The following is a 15,698-nucleotide window of genomic DNA, read 5'->3' on the forward strand; positions in this document are numbered from 1 at the left end:
AACACAATGTCACGGAGTGCTTTGCAATTAATTTATAGTAAAAACTAAATATATGTCAGCGCCACAGCATGAAATTTAACAGTGAAACAACAAGGTGAAACTGATTTAAGTATTATTAAAATCAGGAACCTTGTCTTCTGCCATGGTCTTCCAGGGGTTGTTTTAAGTAAGTAGACAATATGACGGACAGGTTGGAGAAATGCAGAAGTCCACGCTGTAGTTCAAACAAAAAGCACCATCTGGTGGATTTATGCTGGTTAATGCGACACAATTTGATGCTAAATAACTGGATGTTCCTCTCTGACATGCTCCTTGGGCAACCAACATATCGCCAGACATCGACTTTGGAAGATTCATTCATGTATACATTCAGTCGCTGTGTTTTTAAACGTCCAATTTTTACAGTATCTGTGCATGTCTGTGGTTAAGGTTAGGGAACGATTGTGGTTATGGTAAATAAACTATGGTAAAAGTAATGACACTTGGTGAAGGTTTCATGTCCATTCAGGGCTTGGTAGAGCTCAGCCAGTCACCTCATATACTCTTTGCAGAAAATGGATTTCCCAAAATAACTTCCTCCCCATCACAACTCTGCTGGAGCCAGTTATTTATTTAATAGCATGATGTGACACACAGCGAGGCTTAAAGTACATCTGACCCCGCACTCAACGCCAATGATAAGATAATCTGCTGCATTTAAAGACTGACATCCATCTTTGCTGTGGCCTATCCCACCATACACTGGGGCAGTTAGGAGAGGGAAACATCTTGTCACAACCTGGCCCAAAGCCAGATGTTCAATTTAAAACTCATGCTAAAAATGTAACCCAAAGCGCTCTAAATGCTTGAGCTTTAACAATAAAGGACATCAGCTCTGCTCAGTCAATTTACCTCCAATAACGGTTCAATAAGGGTTTGTCCGACTGGACCCGTCCCAAAGCGTAAAGGCATTCTCTGCCCCTGTGTTGGCTCAGCATCCCAGTTGGAGTGAGTCCATGCTATCACTCAGCATTGCTGTGAGCTGCTTACAAACAACCTTCTCTATAATACAAAAGCCTGATGTCAAAGCAGCGAGGAGGGAGACGACGTGCAAGTCTAAAAGTCCCTGTGAATGTCTTGAAGTGTGGACGTGGGGGTCACAGCGCTGGAACATGCTGCGTCGTCCCTCGTGAGTAGAGAGCGATCACAAGCAGGGAGAGCAGACTCCAATGTCAGATAGTCTCTGCAGCGGGGAGGCGTTATCAAAATGTACTGAGAGAGACTTTGAAGAGGTCAGTTTGTACTGTAGGGCAGCACAGAGTGACTTCATAATGTCATCTCCACCACAGCAGGCAGGATGATGTTGAAACTATGGCTTAGTTCAGAAGAAACTGGTGACGATAAATATCTCTCAAGGATTATGACAAGGTCTATAATGCTTACCCGGCAAAGCTTCCCCAAATTGGCTCAGCTCCATATCATTCTGGGGAGGAGTGGGAATTTACTTAAGATGGGTCTGGAAGTCTGCCAAGATGAGTAAGGATGTTAAACATATGGGTTGGCAAGTTTTAAGCATCTTAAACATCTGAAATAAATCTTTAGGAGCGAGAGAAAAACATCTACGAGCGTGCTTTGTGATTTTGGACGCCATCAGCAAACTCATGCACGCTTCAATATAATCAATGATTCTGCCTTTCAGCAAAATTGACAGGGCTGAGCTCTGCACATGTGAGCCATTTAATCATACAGATGCTTCGCGAAGCGCTGGCTGCATTCAGGTGGCCCTTTGCATCAACGCGATACAGCTGGGAGTGCCGTTAAAACATCTGTTATGGCGGTGAAGGGCAGGACGATTGCAATCAATGTTTATGAAGATTGACGGAGGGTGACGCAAGGAGCAAATAATCAGTCACAGGCAGAGCATGAGGAGACGGCGGTAGGTTACCAAAATGGGGTGCAGGGACCTCTATATGGAGATTCATCCCGGTCTCAAGGGAAGGTTTATAAATACTAGAGCTGTCAGTCGATTAAAATATCTAATCGCGATTAATCGCAAATTAATCGCACAGTTTTTACATGTTCAAAATGAACCTTAAAGGGAGATTTGTCAAGTATTTAATACTCTTATCAACATGGGAGTGGGCAAATATGCTGCTCTATGCAAATATTTGTATATATTTATTATTGGAAATCAATTAACAACACAAAACAATGACAAATATTGTCCAGAAACCCTCACAGGTACTGCATTTAGCATAAAAAACTTGCCCCAAACTGCATGTGATTATCATAAAGTGGGCATGTCTGTAAAGGGGAGACTCGTGGGTACCCAGAGAACCCATTTTCATTCACATATCTGGAGGTCAGAGGTCAAGGGACCCCTTTGAAAATGGCAATGACAGTTTTTCCTCGCCAAAATTTAGCACAAGTTTGGAGCGTTTTATAGCCCCCTTTGCAACAAGCTAGTATGACATGGTTGGTAATAATGGATTCATTACACCTGTGAATGGGCTGAGATTTATATATCTCATAGTATCTCATACGTATCATAGTATGCATGCTTAAAGAGGTTATTTACAACATGCTGCCTTTTTAATTTACTTTATCTAAGTGCTCATTGGTTTGGGGTTTTGGCTCTTCACATCTTTTAACTTTTGCATCAAACAACTACAGACAGGGACACTAATATAAATGAAATGTGCAAAGCGAAGCAGGCAGAGGAGACCTCAGAGGTTTGGGTGTCATTTAAAGGTGCAAGTGAGCATGAAATTTAGATTTGCTACATCAGTGGGTGCAGTGGAAGGAGCAGGTGATAGACTACACTCACTGTACAATAGGGCAATAGTGAGAAATATTCATTTCAATCCAATCAAGTATTTTTTTCAAGAAATCAGCCGATCGTTTAGTCTAGTAAACACCAGAGATGATGTAGAGTGTTCATCGTAAGCTGCTAAACTTTTCTCACAAGTTGTCTCACTTATCCTGTACCGCATAAATGTAATTTTTATAATTATATAAAGCAGCAAAAAGCAAACTAATGTCAGCATTTTGATATATTAAGTGGTTTTACTTGACAACTGACCAAAACATTCCCCCACTGACTGATTATCAAAATGACATTTCTTTTTTATTATTTTACCATTTATTGCTTCAGTAGAGCCTTCTATATACAATGAGGAAAACAGTGGTGGAAAGTAACTAAGTACATTTACTCAAGTGTACTTAAGTGCAATTTTGAGGTACTTATTTACTTATTTCTGCTACGTTATACTTCCATAACTGCTACATTTCAGAGGCAAATATTGTACTTTTTTTAACGGCACCACATTTAAATAATGCTGTATTATTATAGATTAAGCTGCACAGCAGTATAGGAAGTAATTAAAATGAGCTCCACCTTTGCCAGCTGCACCATTTAAGTGATGAACACATTAATTCTGAAATGGGCCATCATGCAGAATGAGTCACTATTGATACTTAAAGGGACTGTTTGTAAGAATCAGAAATGCTTGTTAACAGCGACATCTGTGGCCGTTAAAGGGACTGTTTGTAACTTTTTAAGCGTATAAATCTACCGGGTCGGGATCCCATGCGCGCTCGCGTGTGGCCGGAGTCTCTCCTCCTCTGCCGGCTTGCCTTTACTCACACACCGCGTGCGTTCTCGCTGTCTCGCTCCACCTCTACGTGCATGCGCGCACACTCCACACTGCAGAAGAGTTAGTAGCTCTGAGAATATCTAGTGAATGTACAGGGGACGTTTATGAAGAAATAAATGCTGCAGCTCCTCCAGACCAACAGAGGTTTCCCGTGTCTTGTGAAGTGACGGGGCTCCGCAGCAAGAAACGTTATCGTCTCCAACCAGGTGCCGGTGTCTCCCGCGGGCTTCAGCCCCGGCACCGACCCGCTTTTGCTGAAGCAGGAAAAGCCAACACTAGGATCAGCATTGATTCATGGAGAGACCGCCGTCTGGTCAGCTAACATTACTGCCAAGCAGCTGAAATATAGAGTGATATTGTGGTTTTAGCTGACGTGTGTCGCCTCACTGTTTTGAGCGATGCTCGTTCATGTCTATTTAGAGCGAGCAAGCGCGAGCTCGACGCTGACTTTCGTTGACTTAACGGCCACAGGTGTCGCTGTTAACAAGCATTTCTGAAAGTTACAAACAGTCCCTTTAATGCATCAATAATTATAATCCAGTAATACAATATATATGATTCTGAAATGAGACATTCTGCAGAATGAGTCACTTTTGGTACTTAAAGTTTTGCAATGCTAATGCTTTACATTTTTACACTGTAGTATTGCTACTTTTTTATATTTATTTCTGTATTAAATTGACATATTATGATTTGACACAGTGCATATTAATGTGTGGGAATAATGCAAGTAAAGTTAGAGTTTCTCTATCGGGGAGGTTCAGCAGGGATCCCGTTTAACAGAGAGAGAGGATGAAACAGGACCACAACTGCTGCGCCTCTGCGCATCATCATCATGTCTCCACACACACTGACCGACCCACAGCTGCTGCTGCTGCTGCTGCTGCTGCTGCTGCTCTGACAGCAGGTTGTAAACTGCCATCAAACAATTGGATCCGGACTCTTGAACTGGCTGCATCTTCTGTGGTTTATGCTGCAGACGTGTGCGTAATTGCAAAGGATGATTTGTTTCTTCCTGGATGTTTAATCCCTGGTGACTCCTCGGTGATGTGAACCGGACAGAGTGGAGATATATCAGGTAGGTGTCGACTCAAATAACAATATAAACTCACTTTTTAACTCTCCTTTTTTATTGCTGCCTGTGCTGGAGTGTTTGCACGTCTGTTTATATCATGTTTATTTTTGTTTATAGCTTATTTTGCATATTGGTAGAAATTCATTTTTTTATTCTTATTTTATTCTAACGTTTTTATCTATTCTTTTGTTATTATACTGTTTACTTGCACTAACAAAACCAAAAGCAAACCCCTAGTGTATACCTCTTACACCTGGCAACAAACACCATTCTGATTCTGATTTAAACCTGTGAAGTGCATGTAATAAAAATACAGAAATGCCCAAATTAGCTAATTGATTTTTGTTTTTAGCGATGGTTGTTCATTTTAAGGTTAGTTTGCCAACAACTGGAAGTCATAATTTACACAATTATTGATTTGTTACTGTGAAAAAAGCTCTCTAAGATGTATTGTTTTAATATTCTTAAGTGAATTTATAGTGTTTAGGGCTGCAACCATTTATTTTTCTTATCAATTAATCTGCTGATTACTTTAAATTATCAATCTAGTGCATTACATTTGAGGTTTCCCAGAGCTTAAAGTGACATCTTCAAATGTCCAAAACTCAAAAATATTAAATATAGTATCATATAAGACAAAGAAAAGCAGCAAATATTCATAATTAGAACCAGAAAGGAGGCTGGAAACAGTTCTGGTGAACAAACTGATCTATTAATTGACTAATTGTTAATTGCAATACCCTATTTCTTTTATTAAAAAATCTCCTACAATGATTCATGCTGCCTGTTATCCTCTGTGTTTTGCACCTCCAATAATATTCCTATGATGTGAGACATTGAGCTTATCAATATTAATATTATTCCAGGACTCCTGGAGAAACTCTTCCTGGAGAACTTGTGTGACATTCATCATCTTCTGCTTATCAGCTGCTCTCTCTATTGTTATCTCCCATTGTTCATAGTTCAATAGTTTTAATTTACATTCTGACCTTCACATGCATCCCCGTTAATCTTATAGACTACAGACACTTTCTTCTTTAATCACAAATCACTGTTTCAAAGTTCATCTGCTGCATATTGATGAGCCCACACCTTGTTTAACGGTGTTCTCTCAAAGGGATTGATCCTGAGCGCAGGGACCTATACTATAGAAACATGCTATTATTATGATAATGTTGAACTTTAGCAGCTTCCCCTCTGAGGAGGAAGGCGTCTTGAAAAGGGGAGGTGGTGCAGAAAGTTCACTGGAAGATGAAGGGACCTGAAAATTAACATCAAAATTATCAAAAGCATATTTGAAATTAAAAGTTGTCTCCAAATTCACATCATGTCTGGTTTTAAATTGCATTTTTTGTGCTCAAAATTCCTGACAAGACTTGACATTTTCTCTATCTTATCTTTTTATCTCTTTCTCTATTTTTCTATCACAGGTTTCGTCCAATCAGCAGGAAGACGTGCCCCCTCCCACCCTGGAGACACAGCTATGACTTCTCCTTTCTCCTCAGCTGTGTTGCACTCTGACATCTCATTTAGCTAGTATGCAAACCTTTTTGCTCCTTTTTGTGTTGGATCAAGGCTCGCTTTTCCATAAATGTCAAGGTAAATGATGAACGACAATGTTGAAAAGTTCTCCAAGGATAAAACTTTAGACATTTATGCTCAGACGAAGACTTGAAAGAAGCCCAGTGTGGCGATGCCGACGCCGAGGGCTCCAGCACAAAACTACAACGTCGTCTGGCGAGAAAGTTGACTCAACTTTTGCTGCAACGCAACGTCATTCTGCAAGTTGTAAAATCCTCTCTGAACATCATAAAGTCACGGATTTATCACTCAAACTGGACTTCCTGGATTGTATTTCATGTCCCATCAACGCAAACCCCTTGCGTTGTTTTAACACAGGGCTGATTTCAGTCCGCTAATGGGGAGGTCATCCATCAAACCTCCGTCCTGTGCTTCTCTTTTGTTTGTGGGAACTTTGTGGTTTCTGTCTGCGACTATGACAGCGTACACTTGCCCTAACGTCTGTCACTGCTCGGACAGGAACGGCGTGGTGGTGCAGTGCACCTCCCGCAGCTTGGAGAATATCCCTCCGAACTTGCCCAGGGACACGGTCGTACTCCTGCTTTCATCTAACCGGATCAGACACATCCCAAAGGAGACCTTCATGGACCTCCACCGCCTCAGGGAGCTGGACTTATCTCACAACGCCATTGAGAGCGTGGAGGTCGGGGCCTTTCAAGGAATTTCCGACAGCCTGCGGACTTTGGATCTTTCAAACAACCACCTCAGCAGCCTCCCCAAGGACACCTTCTCCAAGCTCCACGCCCGCGTCCGATTATCCCACAACCCCTGGCACTGCGAGTGCTCTTTGCAGGAGGTGCTGAGGGAGCTGAGGCTCGACCCCGAGACGGTGAACGACGTCAGCTGCTCCACGTCGGTGCAGGAGGAGTACGTGGGTCAGCCGGTGATCCAGGTCCTGGACTCCGGGATCAATTTTTGCAATTTCCACCACAAGACGACAGACGTGGCCATGTTCGTGGCCATGTTCTGCTGGTTCTCCATGGTTACGGCGTACATCATTTACTACATCAACCACAACCAGGAGGACGCCAGGAGGCACATGGAGTACCTCAAGTCTCTGCCCAGCACCTCCCACATCAGCAAGGACTACGACACAGCCAGCAGCGTGTTTTAGTGGGTCTGAGTCAACATGGACCAATCACTGTTACACATTTTATTACCTGTTTACAGTACCTTTACTGTAACGATGTTTCACTGTAAAACAGCTTTACTGTGATTGTGCTTTACAGTATAACTGCTCTACTGTAGTAGTGTTTTACAGTATCATACTGTAGATTACTATATACTAAATACAGCATACCATACACTATTCACTAGTAATACTACAAATTTAAACACAGGTTTACTGTATTTAATATAAGAATATTTTACTATGAACAATCAAATTTAATAAAAGTGGTATTAGTCTGAGTACAGTGGATAAAAGAAGCATTTATCGTCAACAAATTTACAAATTAAATCCATTTAATCACAAAACTGATTTAAGACAGAGGCTTAAAGAAATAACAATATAGACTTTTGTCTATCCGCCACAACCTTTTCCCTTTAGTGGACGTTGTGGCTCTACAAGAATATCACACTATTTCCTCCTTTACTCCAGACAGACAAAAGTCAGAACTCATTAAGTCACTTGAACGTAAACATATGCAGATTTTGGACATGTATTAAAATGATTTTCTTCAGTTACAGCCACACTTTTTGATTTCTAATAATGTCTTCTTCACCTGCAGTCAGAGATATTTAATAATAATGTTTCGGTACGCAGAACCTTCATCAGGTTATTTCCATTTTATTAAACAACCTGATGAAGGTTGTGTGTACCGAAACATTGTCGGGAGTGTTTTTGTTCTATATTGTCGACCTGAGGTCTCTCCTGGTCGACCTTCATGTGTGCAAAACTTCTGCTCTTTAATGATTTAGAATAATAAAAATGTTGTATTTCTAATTAAAATTCAGTATTGCAGTTTTATGTTGATTCTCTGGGTTTGCGTTCCAGTCCCGTCATGGGTCTGTGAGTATCTCAGCCTGTCGCTCAATAAATCAGATACAGCTAACTCGCTACTTCTTATCACAAAGACAGTGCTGTGTTTATTTTCTTCTTTCTTCTATGGACAATAAAATAAAACAAAACGTTATCAGAATCCTGCTCCTCCTTCTTCTCCCCCCTTCAGGAAAATGCATTTTCATGGTCATTGTTTTCACTGCCAAAAAAACATACCACGAGTTGAACTATTAAACCTCTCACTCGATCCTTTACTGACTCATCTGCAGCCGTAACACTCCCCACAGTGAGATCCCGTTATTTATCCCCCCGCAGTTCCAAATATGGAACCTATATATCTTCATCTGCATAGATCTGGACGAGGCAGAATATTAATACGTGTCCTGCATCCCAAAAATAGTTTCATCCCACTAACAGTTCAACTCCATAAATCTAATGAGCCTTTATGGACGGCAGCTGCTCACTCAGGAAGTCACTACGGCATCCATTTATATCAGCGACGTCCAGCCTCCATAATGTGGCCTGAAAGCCGACTGTCGTACACAACAGAGTCACATACAAATGCAGTTTGTATTCAGTGAATTGTCTTTTGTTCAAATGGCACTCAGGTGTGAACAGCAGGTCTCGGCAAAACAACTCAGCCTTTCAAAACAACTCTAAATAAAAGTTCAAAACATATTCCGTTTAAAATGATGTGCATGGAGTTGCCGGCTATAAACTTGCTCAGGTCTTTCACCAACTGACACAGCAAAAGCAAGAACAGCGTTGTTATTGCATGCAAAATGACTTACAAATTGCTGCATCATTCATACGGCACTTATCTTTTGTGTCACATCTATAGGCAAGTGACAACAACACCAAAAAATGATCAGTTATGGGCCACTTTATTCAAACGTGCAATACATTTGTGATAAGCCAAAGCCAAAATATTCATCACTTGAAACGGGTTGATTGTAGTGTCCTATTATATAAACGTATTCAGGTCGTTAGATGCATCCAATTTCACGTACTGTAGGTGCAGGATCAGTTAGTCTGAACCTCAAGCAGCTCCTGTTCAAGTTCATAACAGAGAAAGTCTGCTCGATATGTGGAGCCAAACAAGCTCAGCATTTTCTTTGCAAATGTTAGCATTTCTGGGAACCTGCCTTTATCCTGCTGCCGGTAAAAGTTCACACGAGAGAGCTGCTGATGTCGGCGGCGGCACAACTCGCACTGCAGCTCAATGAGCTCCACGCTGCAGCTGATGCTGGACATCATCGGGGTCAGGGAGAGGATACCAGCATCGGCTTCTTCTCCACAGCAGCATAATCTCGAAAGAACCTGTTGTTGAATATTGTCCAGTGGAAAACTGCTCATGAGCTCATGCAACACAACTGTGAGGTGCTTTGTTGGAGATTGTTGGCCTTGAACCTGTTGGTGGAGATTGACGGTGATACCTCCCTGTTGGCTGACATGTCAGTGTGAATAATCCACCTCGTTCACCACGAACAGCAGTTTCATCACCAGCTGAGTCGACAGAGTAGCCTCTTCATAGCTTGCTTCTGGGCCCACGTGAAGAGCTGCTCTTGGGAGGCCAAGACAGCTTTGAGCTGTTTCACTTTCTGACAACTTGTTGTTTGCATTACAACATTTTGTCTATAGACTGTATATAAGAAGTAGACGTAGTCATTGGTTTGCCATTGGACTGCCTATATGAAGCTTTGAGTTCAGCATTCAGAAATTGCAGCGTGAACTTGTATGATTTATGTTTGACAGCGCTGGCGGGCCATAATTAATACATCTTAAGAAGGAAGCGGGCTTGTCAATTTGCTCTATTTTATGGACATAAAATTTGCGCCTGTCTTCTAGCTTCTATCGTTCACTTTTGTTTAATATCTAATGCTGACCTTGTCGTCTCTAAAGCTCGACCTCTCTCCTGTCGCACGGTCACAACATTAATTACAGTCCACATTACTTTGTTTTACAAGTCCCAAGGGGCAGTGGCGTACAGCATAATGAATTGGATATTATTAATTAGTCGGGTACAGTTGAGGTCAGCGTGTCTCTCTAAGTTTAAGTTCGGAGAAACGAGTGGCACTTCATTAGCATTACGTAAGCTTTTCTTAACACTTGCTCCAGTCTCAGTCCTCGTATTGTCAGTACGATAAGAAAAAATGTACAATTCCAACCCAACAAGACAGAGCCGCTAACTCTAAGCCGCCAAGTGGCATTCAGGACCAGCTCCCGCAGTGGGAAAATACTACACTCTGGATGTGAACAACGCTTTATTTTAACCTAACCTTCAACCCCACAAAGTCACAATCCCTAATTATAAGAAAGGTCAGCAGTGCTCCATCTAAACTTTCTTTGGTAATACCTCCAGGTCTCACCTTGCCTAATCAATCGCATCGTCCGCTAGTGCGCCTTAATTATCTGCTCGCTCTATCTCCTGCTTCACATTGGTACACAATCTAGGCTGACTCTTGGTCTCTTGGACTTCACAATCATGCATAGCTCTTGTAATGTGGAGTAAAAGGCGGGGAGGGATCACACTCACTGTAAGCGACCTGCTCCTCAAATTGACCACAAATGATATTCCCCAAGGATGTCGAATAATCAGACACCTATGATATTGCTGAATAAGCAAAATACAAGAATATAAACAAATACAAAAAGTAATGATTTTTGGTTTGTTGTGAAGCCACAATATCCCTCTAAGTCATCACAGTGTTTTATTAATATTGTATTATTCAGTATTCTTATTAACTTGAATCCATTACAACGTCATTGATTTATGATCCTGGATTTCTTTATGGAGATTTGCCCCAATATTTGCAGATTACCTGAAGGCCATCCTGTGTCTCTCCACACACAAACAATGACCTTCAGTCAAATAGAAAACGTCAAGAGGTAAATGTGTATAGTACTTTTAGTTTCTCTCTTATTACCGTCTGAAGCCAGTCAGGATTAGAGCTCCTTTCAAGGTTAATTCATTATGTAGTTCTCTCCTACTTAACAGCTAAACTAAATGCCACTACTGAAATATAAAGTACAAGTTGAGTGTGACTATGTGGGTTAATGGGTAAGGTACTGCACTTGAGTAAATTTGAGGTACTTGTACTTGAGTATTTCTATTTTCTGCATCTTTATACTTCCACTTACGCACTTTTTACTCCTGTCCGACAGCTGACAACTTTGGTTAGTTTGCAGATTCAGGCTGGCTGAGGACAGTATGACTGAGGGTTCAAATCCTTTTGTGGTTGGCAGCTTCTATGTTCAAGCAATGTGTTTGGTTTGCACAGAAGCGATGCCTTGGAAACGGCACAGGAAACAGTGCTTTCTTAGCTGATCTTTTTGCATGAGTAACCATGACAATGCAACTTAATCATAGGTTGTTGCAAAACTGGCTTTTCACATGCAAAATTCTTCCAAGGAGTTGTGGTGTGATTATGGTCGCTGCCTAAGTGAGTATCACGCAAAGAACACCTACTGCGCCAAGAGTACCTGTGAGATGTGGAATTACAAATCACCAACAGGAACGTACTGGCTTCACTCCTGCTGCCTCTCAAGTTTTAGTGCCATTTGTGCAAACATCTGAAGCAGCTGTCACGTCATTTAAACTTCATTTAGGAGCACATGGTGAAGCATATCATCAGTCCACTGATTAAAATGCATTTCAACACTGGAACATCTGTTCAGCAGTGACTGAAGTCTAAAACATTCTTTCTTATTTGTGATAATAAACATCACGTAAAGGGTTCATTTAATTAATTAATTAATTAATACAAGTCATGTTCAAACTAAACTTACAAGTGAGAGCAGAAAGAAAATCTTGAGAATCTTCTTCCGGCTCTCAGTTTATAAAAAAGATAAATGTGTCACACTGACGTCTTACACTGCTCATCCACACATCCTCACACATACATACACCTCACCTTTACCGGTCAGAGCTGATGCGTGACGCAGCACCTTCACGGATCACTGTTCAGGGTTCAAACGTCTGCAGAGGAGACAGAGAATGAGAAGGGTATTTATACTGAGGTGCCCTTACATCTTGACATCTCTGTCTCTTCTCTTTCTTTCTTACTTATAACTTGTACGACTTTCTAAACAGAGAATATTTAAAGCTGTTGAAAGTTGAAAGAAAATATCTGAATATATAAACTAAGTACTGTTTTATTGCTGGTGATGATACTTAGTTTATATAGTCAGCTATTTTCTTTCAACTTTTCGACCATAGACATATAAATAAATAATTGTAGGTAATAATTATCAGCTATTATTTATTTATTTCAGCATTTATTTATTTCCATATTTATTTAAACATTTATTTACTTTTATTTATTTATGCATGTATGTATTAATATATTTATGTATTTATTTATTTACTTAATTATGTATTTCTTCATGTATTTATTTATGTATTTAATGACATTTGTACTCATATATTTATTCATGTCCTGTTTAGTTATCAACTTGTATTTATTTATTTGATCATTTATTTTGCATTAATTTATTTCTGTATTTATACATTTATTCTTGTATTTATTTATACATTTATTTATGCATTTATTCATTTATTGATACTTTGTATGTCATATATTTATTTATGTGTCACTTAGTTTTCAAGTTTCATTTATTTATTAAATAAAGGATAAATAAAATAAATAAATATGCACACAAACACATTTATTTTTTGCATTTGTGCTTTTTTTTTTTACAAAGAACAAGTTGGGAGTTTGATGTCTTTTCCCCACAACTTTCCTTTCAAACATTTCACAATCATGTCACACAGAGACATTCATTTTAGCTGGAATTGTTTCTGAAGACGGCCAACAATGGGCTGAACACATGGAGTAGCAAAACAACGCAATGAATACAAACTCCCATTGTTAGGATATTCATGGAGCACATTATGCCTCATGGTGGCCGTCTGTTCTCCAAAAGTGCACAGGGAGCGCATGCTGATGAGACTTTGGATGCATCGTTGAAGACATAAGTGTTGTCTGTCATCACATTTATTTTCCTATCCGTATATCTTTCCATTCAGGGTGCATCCTCGCAGCACGTTTCAGTGTTTTTAACCGTTTATAAGGCAATTAAAAAGCAGAAAGAGACACAAACAAAGAAAAGCAGTCACAATATATTGCAACAAAAAGGTGGAGAGATTCTAGTTGAGGGAGTCTTTCAATTTAGGAAGAAGGAAGCTGCAGTGTTTGGGTTTGGGGAGGAGGAATCGCTCACTATCATGGTGCTGCACAGGGGTTGGTGGATGAGCACGCTGAGAGAGGGTCGCTCAGTTCAAGATTTATTCTCAAAGATATATGGAAGCGTCTGAAGTGTGTTTGTGTTTGTGTGAGAGAGAAAGAGACGAGGCAGAGTCAGATAAAAGAAAAAGGAATGAATTGTGCACTCTGTCTTGTCTTTTGATTTAAGGTGCATCCTCTGAGATGCAGTTTTTATATTTACGTGTGACAAGAGGGAGAAAATGAGAATGAAATAGCCAATTGTCTGCAAGGGTAATTGCCTCTAATATCTTTGAACAACTGACAAACTTAAAGTTTGTATTTGGCGGCATCTAGTGGTGTCGTTGCAGATTGCAACCAACTGAGCACCCCTCCGCTCACTCCTCCCTTTCCAAGACTGTGGTAACGTGAGCCGCTGAGTGCAAAATCGTGGTAACGCCGTTCACCTTGCTCAGAGGTCATCCTTACTATGATAAAGTCAGACGACGGCTGGCGGTACCACGGTTTTTACCCTCTGCAGCTCACCCTACTGCGGTTTCACAATCGTGTTGGTGTACAAGTATGCACTGAGAAAGTGAGTTTTTCATGATGTCACCTTTAAACCCTTTACACAAACAGTTTTTTGTTTACTGTCTTGGTTTTTGCAGCATTAATATTCAGCACAAAGAAGAAGTGGCTGCAGAGAGACTAGAACCAGTCAGCATCCCATTATAACCAGTGGCTGGGGGAGGTCATTCATCAGAAGCGGCTGCAGCCCTCAAACTAGTGGAGCACGCAACAAAGAGCTCGTTTATATCTGTGAAAGAAAAGTTAAAAACAACTTTATCACAGCTAAATGTACCTTTGCAGAGTACAATGTTTAATCCCTCTGGGTTTTCATAATCTCTGCCTCCTCCGCTGCTCCTGGGTCAGAGGATTGTCTCTGCAGAATAGACGAAAAATCCTCACTGAAGGGTTTCAGAGCTCCCGGCAGTGTGTCGTGTGTGCAAACATTTAAATGAACTGACATTACCGCGCCACCGCTGGGGTCTCTAACCCTTTAAATCCCTATAAATCAGGAGAAGAGACTCCCCTCCTCTGGTGAACCTCAAGGAAAGACTGATTAAAGGCGAGTCTTAAAGAGGTATGTTACTGTGTGTCCTCAGGAAACGTTCAGCTTAGATGGAAGCTCCACTTTATCCTCTTTGACTTGTCTGGTTGTCACAGGATTTGCATTCTCATGCTGACAAAGTCAAGGGTACGGACCAGCAGATTTCTGACAATACTGTGTTTCTTCCCTTCTCTTAAATATGCTAAATAAATAAATAAATAAGTGAAGCTAACACCTTCTCATCGCCTGTCAGAGGCCATCGGACTGTGTCTGGGAGGGTTTTTGCCGGCCTGAAGATGTGCTCATATGCAAGTGGCACATTCCTAATGCATCCCAATGCTTTAAAATACATTTTGACACCCTATTAATGTGTCTGCACAGATGCACTGAAGATAAAAGATTGTAAAACTGATGCAATCCATCATTTCTGCAGATTAAATGTAAAGTCATTTGTGAAATTTGTCCCTTCGGAATAACACAAACAAAAATCGGCGCCGTAGGATTTCTAAAAGTGCTAACTCAAAGACAAGACTGCCCTTACAAAAAATACTTTGTATTCCCAAGTATACTTTATGTAATAAGTATACTAATATCAGTGTACTAGCCATACACTTGTAAGTGCACTACTTCGATACTTCTTGGGACAAAATTGGCCCACTTAAGTTTATAAAAGTAAATGTAAGAGTAGTAAACGTTGAGTACACAACTAGTTGTATTTTGTACTGCAACTATAATATGAACTATACTACAAGTGAACTACAAGTGAATTTAGTTTATGAAAGTACACTTTAAAGCGTACTGTACTCACATCACTTCCCAGGGAGTTTGACATCCATTCACACCTGGACTCACGTGACTCTAACGACCCTCACATGACAACCAGGTGTGCTAACGAGCCACATGACAACCAGGTGTGCTAACGAGCCACATGATGATGCTCAGTGTGAGAGTGACCCTACAAGAGGTCAGTCTGAACTGAAGAGTTCAAAAAGTTTATAGAAAGTCCAACAAAATAACAAAAAATATGCATTTAATATTAAAGGAAATAGCAGTTTATGTGACTCTGATGACATTTCTCTCTTAATGAAAT

The 15,698-nt window shown here is 40.5% G+C and overlaps 2 protein-coding genes across 2 annotated transcripts in view; both read left to right on the top strand.

The window, feature by feature from the left end:
* The window catches only part of LOC119484008 (multidrug resistance-associated protein 4-like), a 221,378-nt gene that overhangs the window by 86,207 nt on the left and 119,473 nt on the right, over positions 1-15,698 (top strand). The window lies entirely within an intron of this gene.
* Positions 4,369-8,426, top strand: LOC119483565 (leucine-rich repeat-containing protein 3-like). Its single transcript, XM_037761798.1, has 2 exons — positions 4,369-4,713; positions 6,141-8,426. Exon 2 carries the CDS (start codon positions 6,629-6,631, stop codon positions 7,403-7,405), a length of 777 nt encoding a protein of 258 aa, XP_037617726.1. The 5' UTR covers positions 4,369-4,713; positions 6,141-6,628; the 3' UTR covers positions 7,406-8,426.

The sequence above is a fragment of the Sebastes umbrosus genome, chromosome 24 (genome assembly GCF_015220745.1).
Source record: "Sebastes umbrosus isolate fSebUmb1 chromosome 24, fSebUmb1.pri, whole genome shotgun sequence".
Taxonomy (NCBI): Eukaryota; Metazoa; Chordata; class Actinopteri; order Perciformes; family Sebastidae; genus Sebastes; species Sebastes umbrosus.

Coding starts and splice junctions, on each gene's coding strand:
- LOC119483565 (XM_037761798.1), top strand. CDS start 6,629: ATGGGGAGGTCATCCATCAAACCTCCGTCCTGTGCTTCTCTTTTGTTT.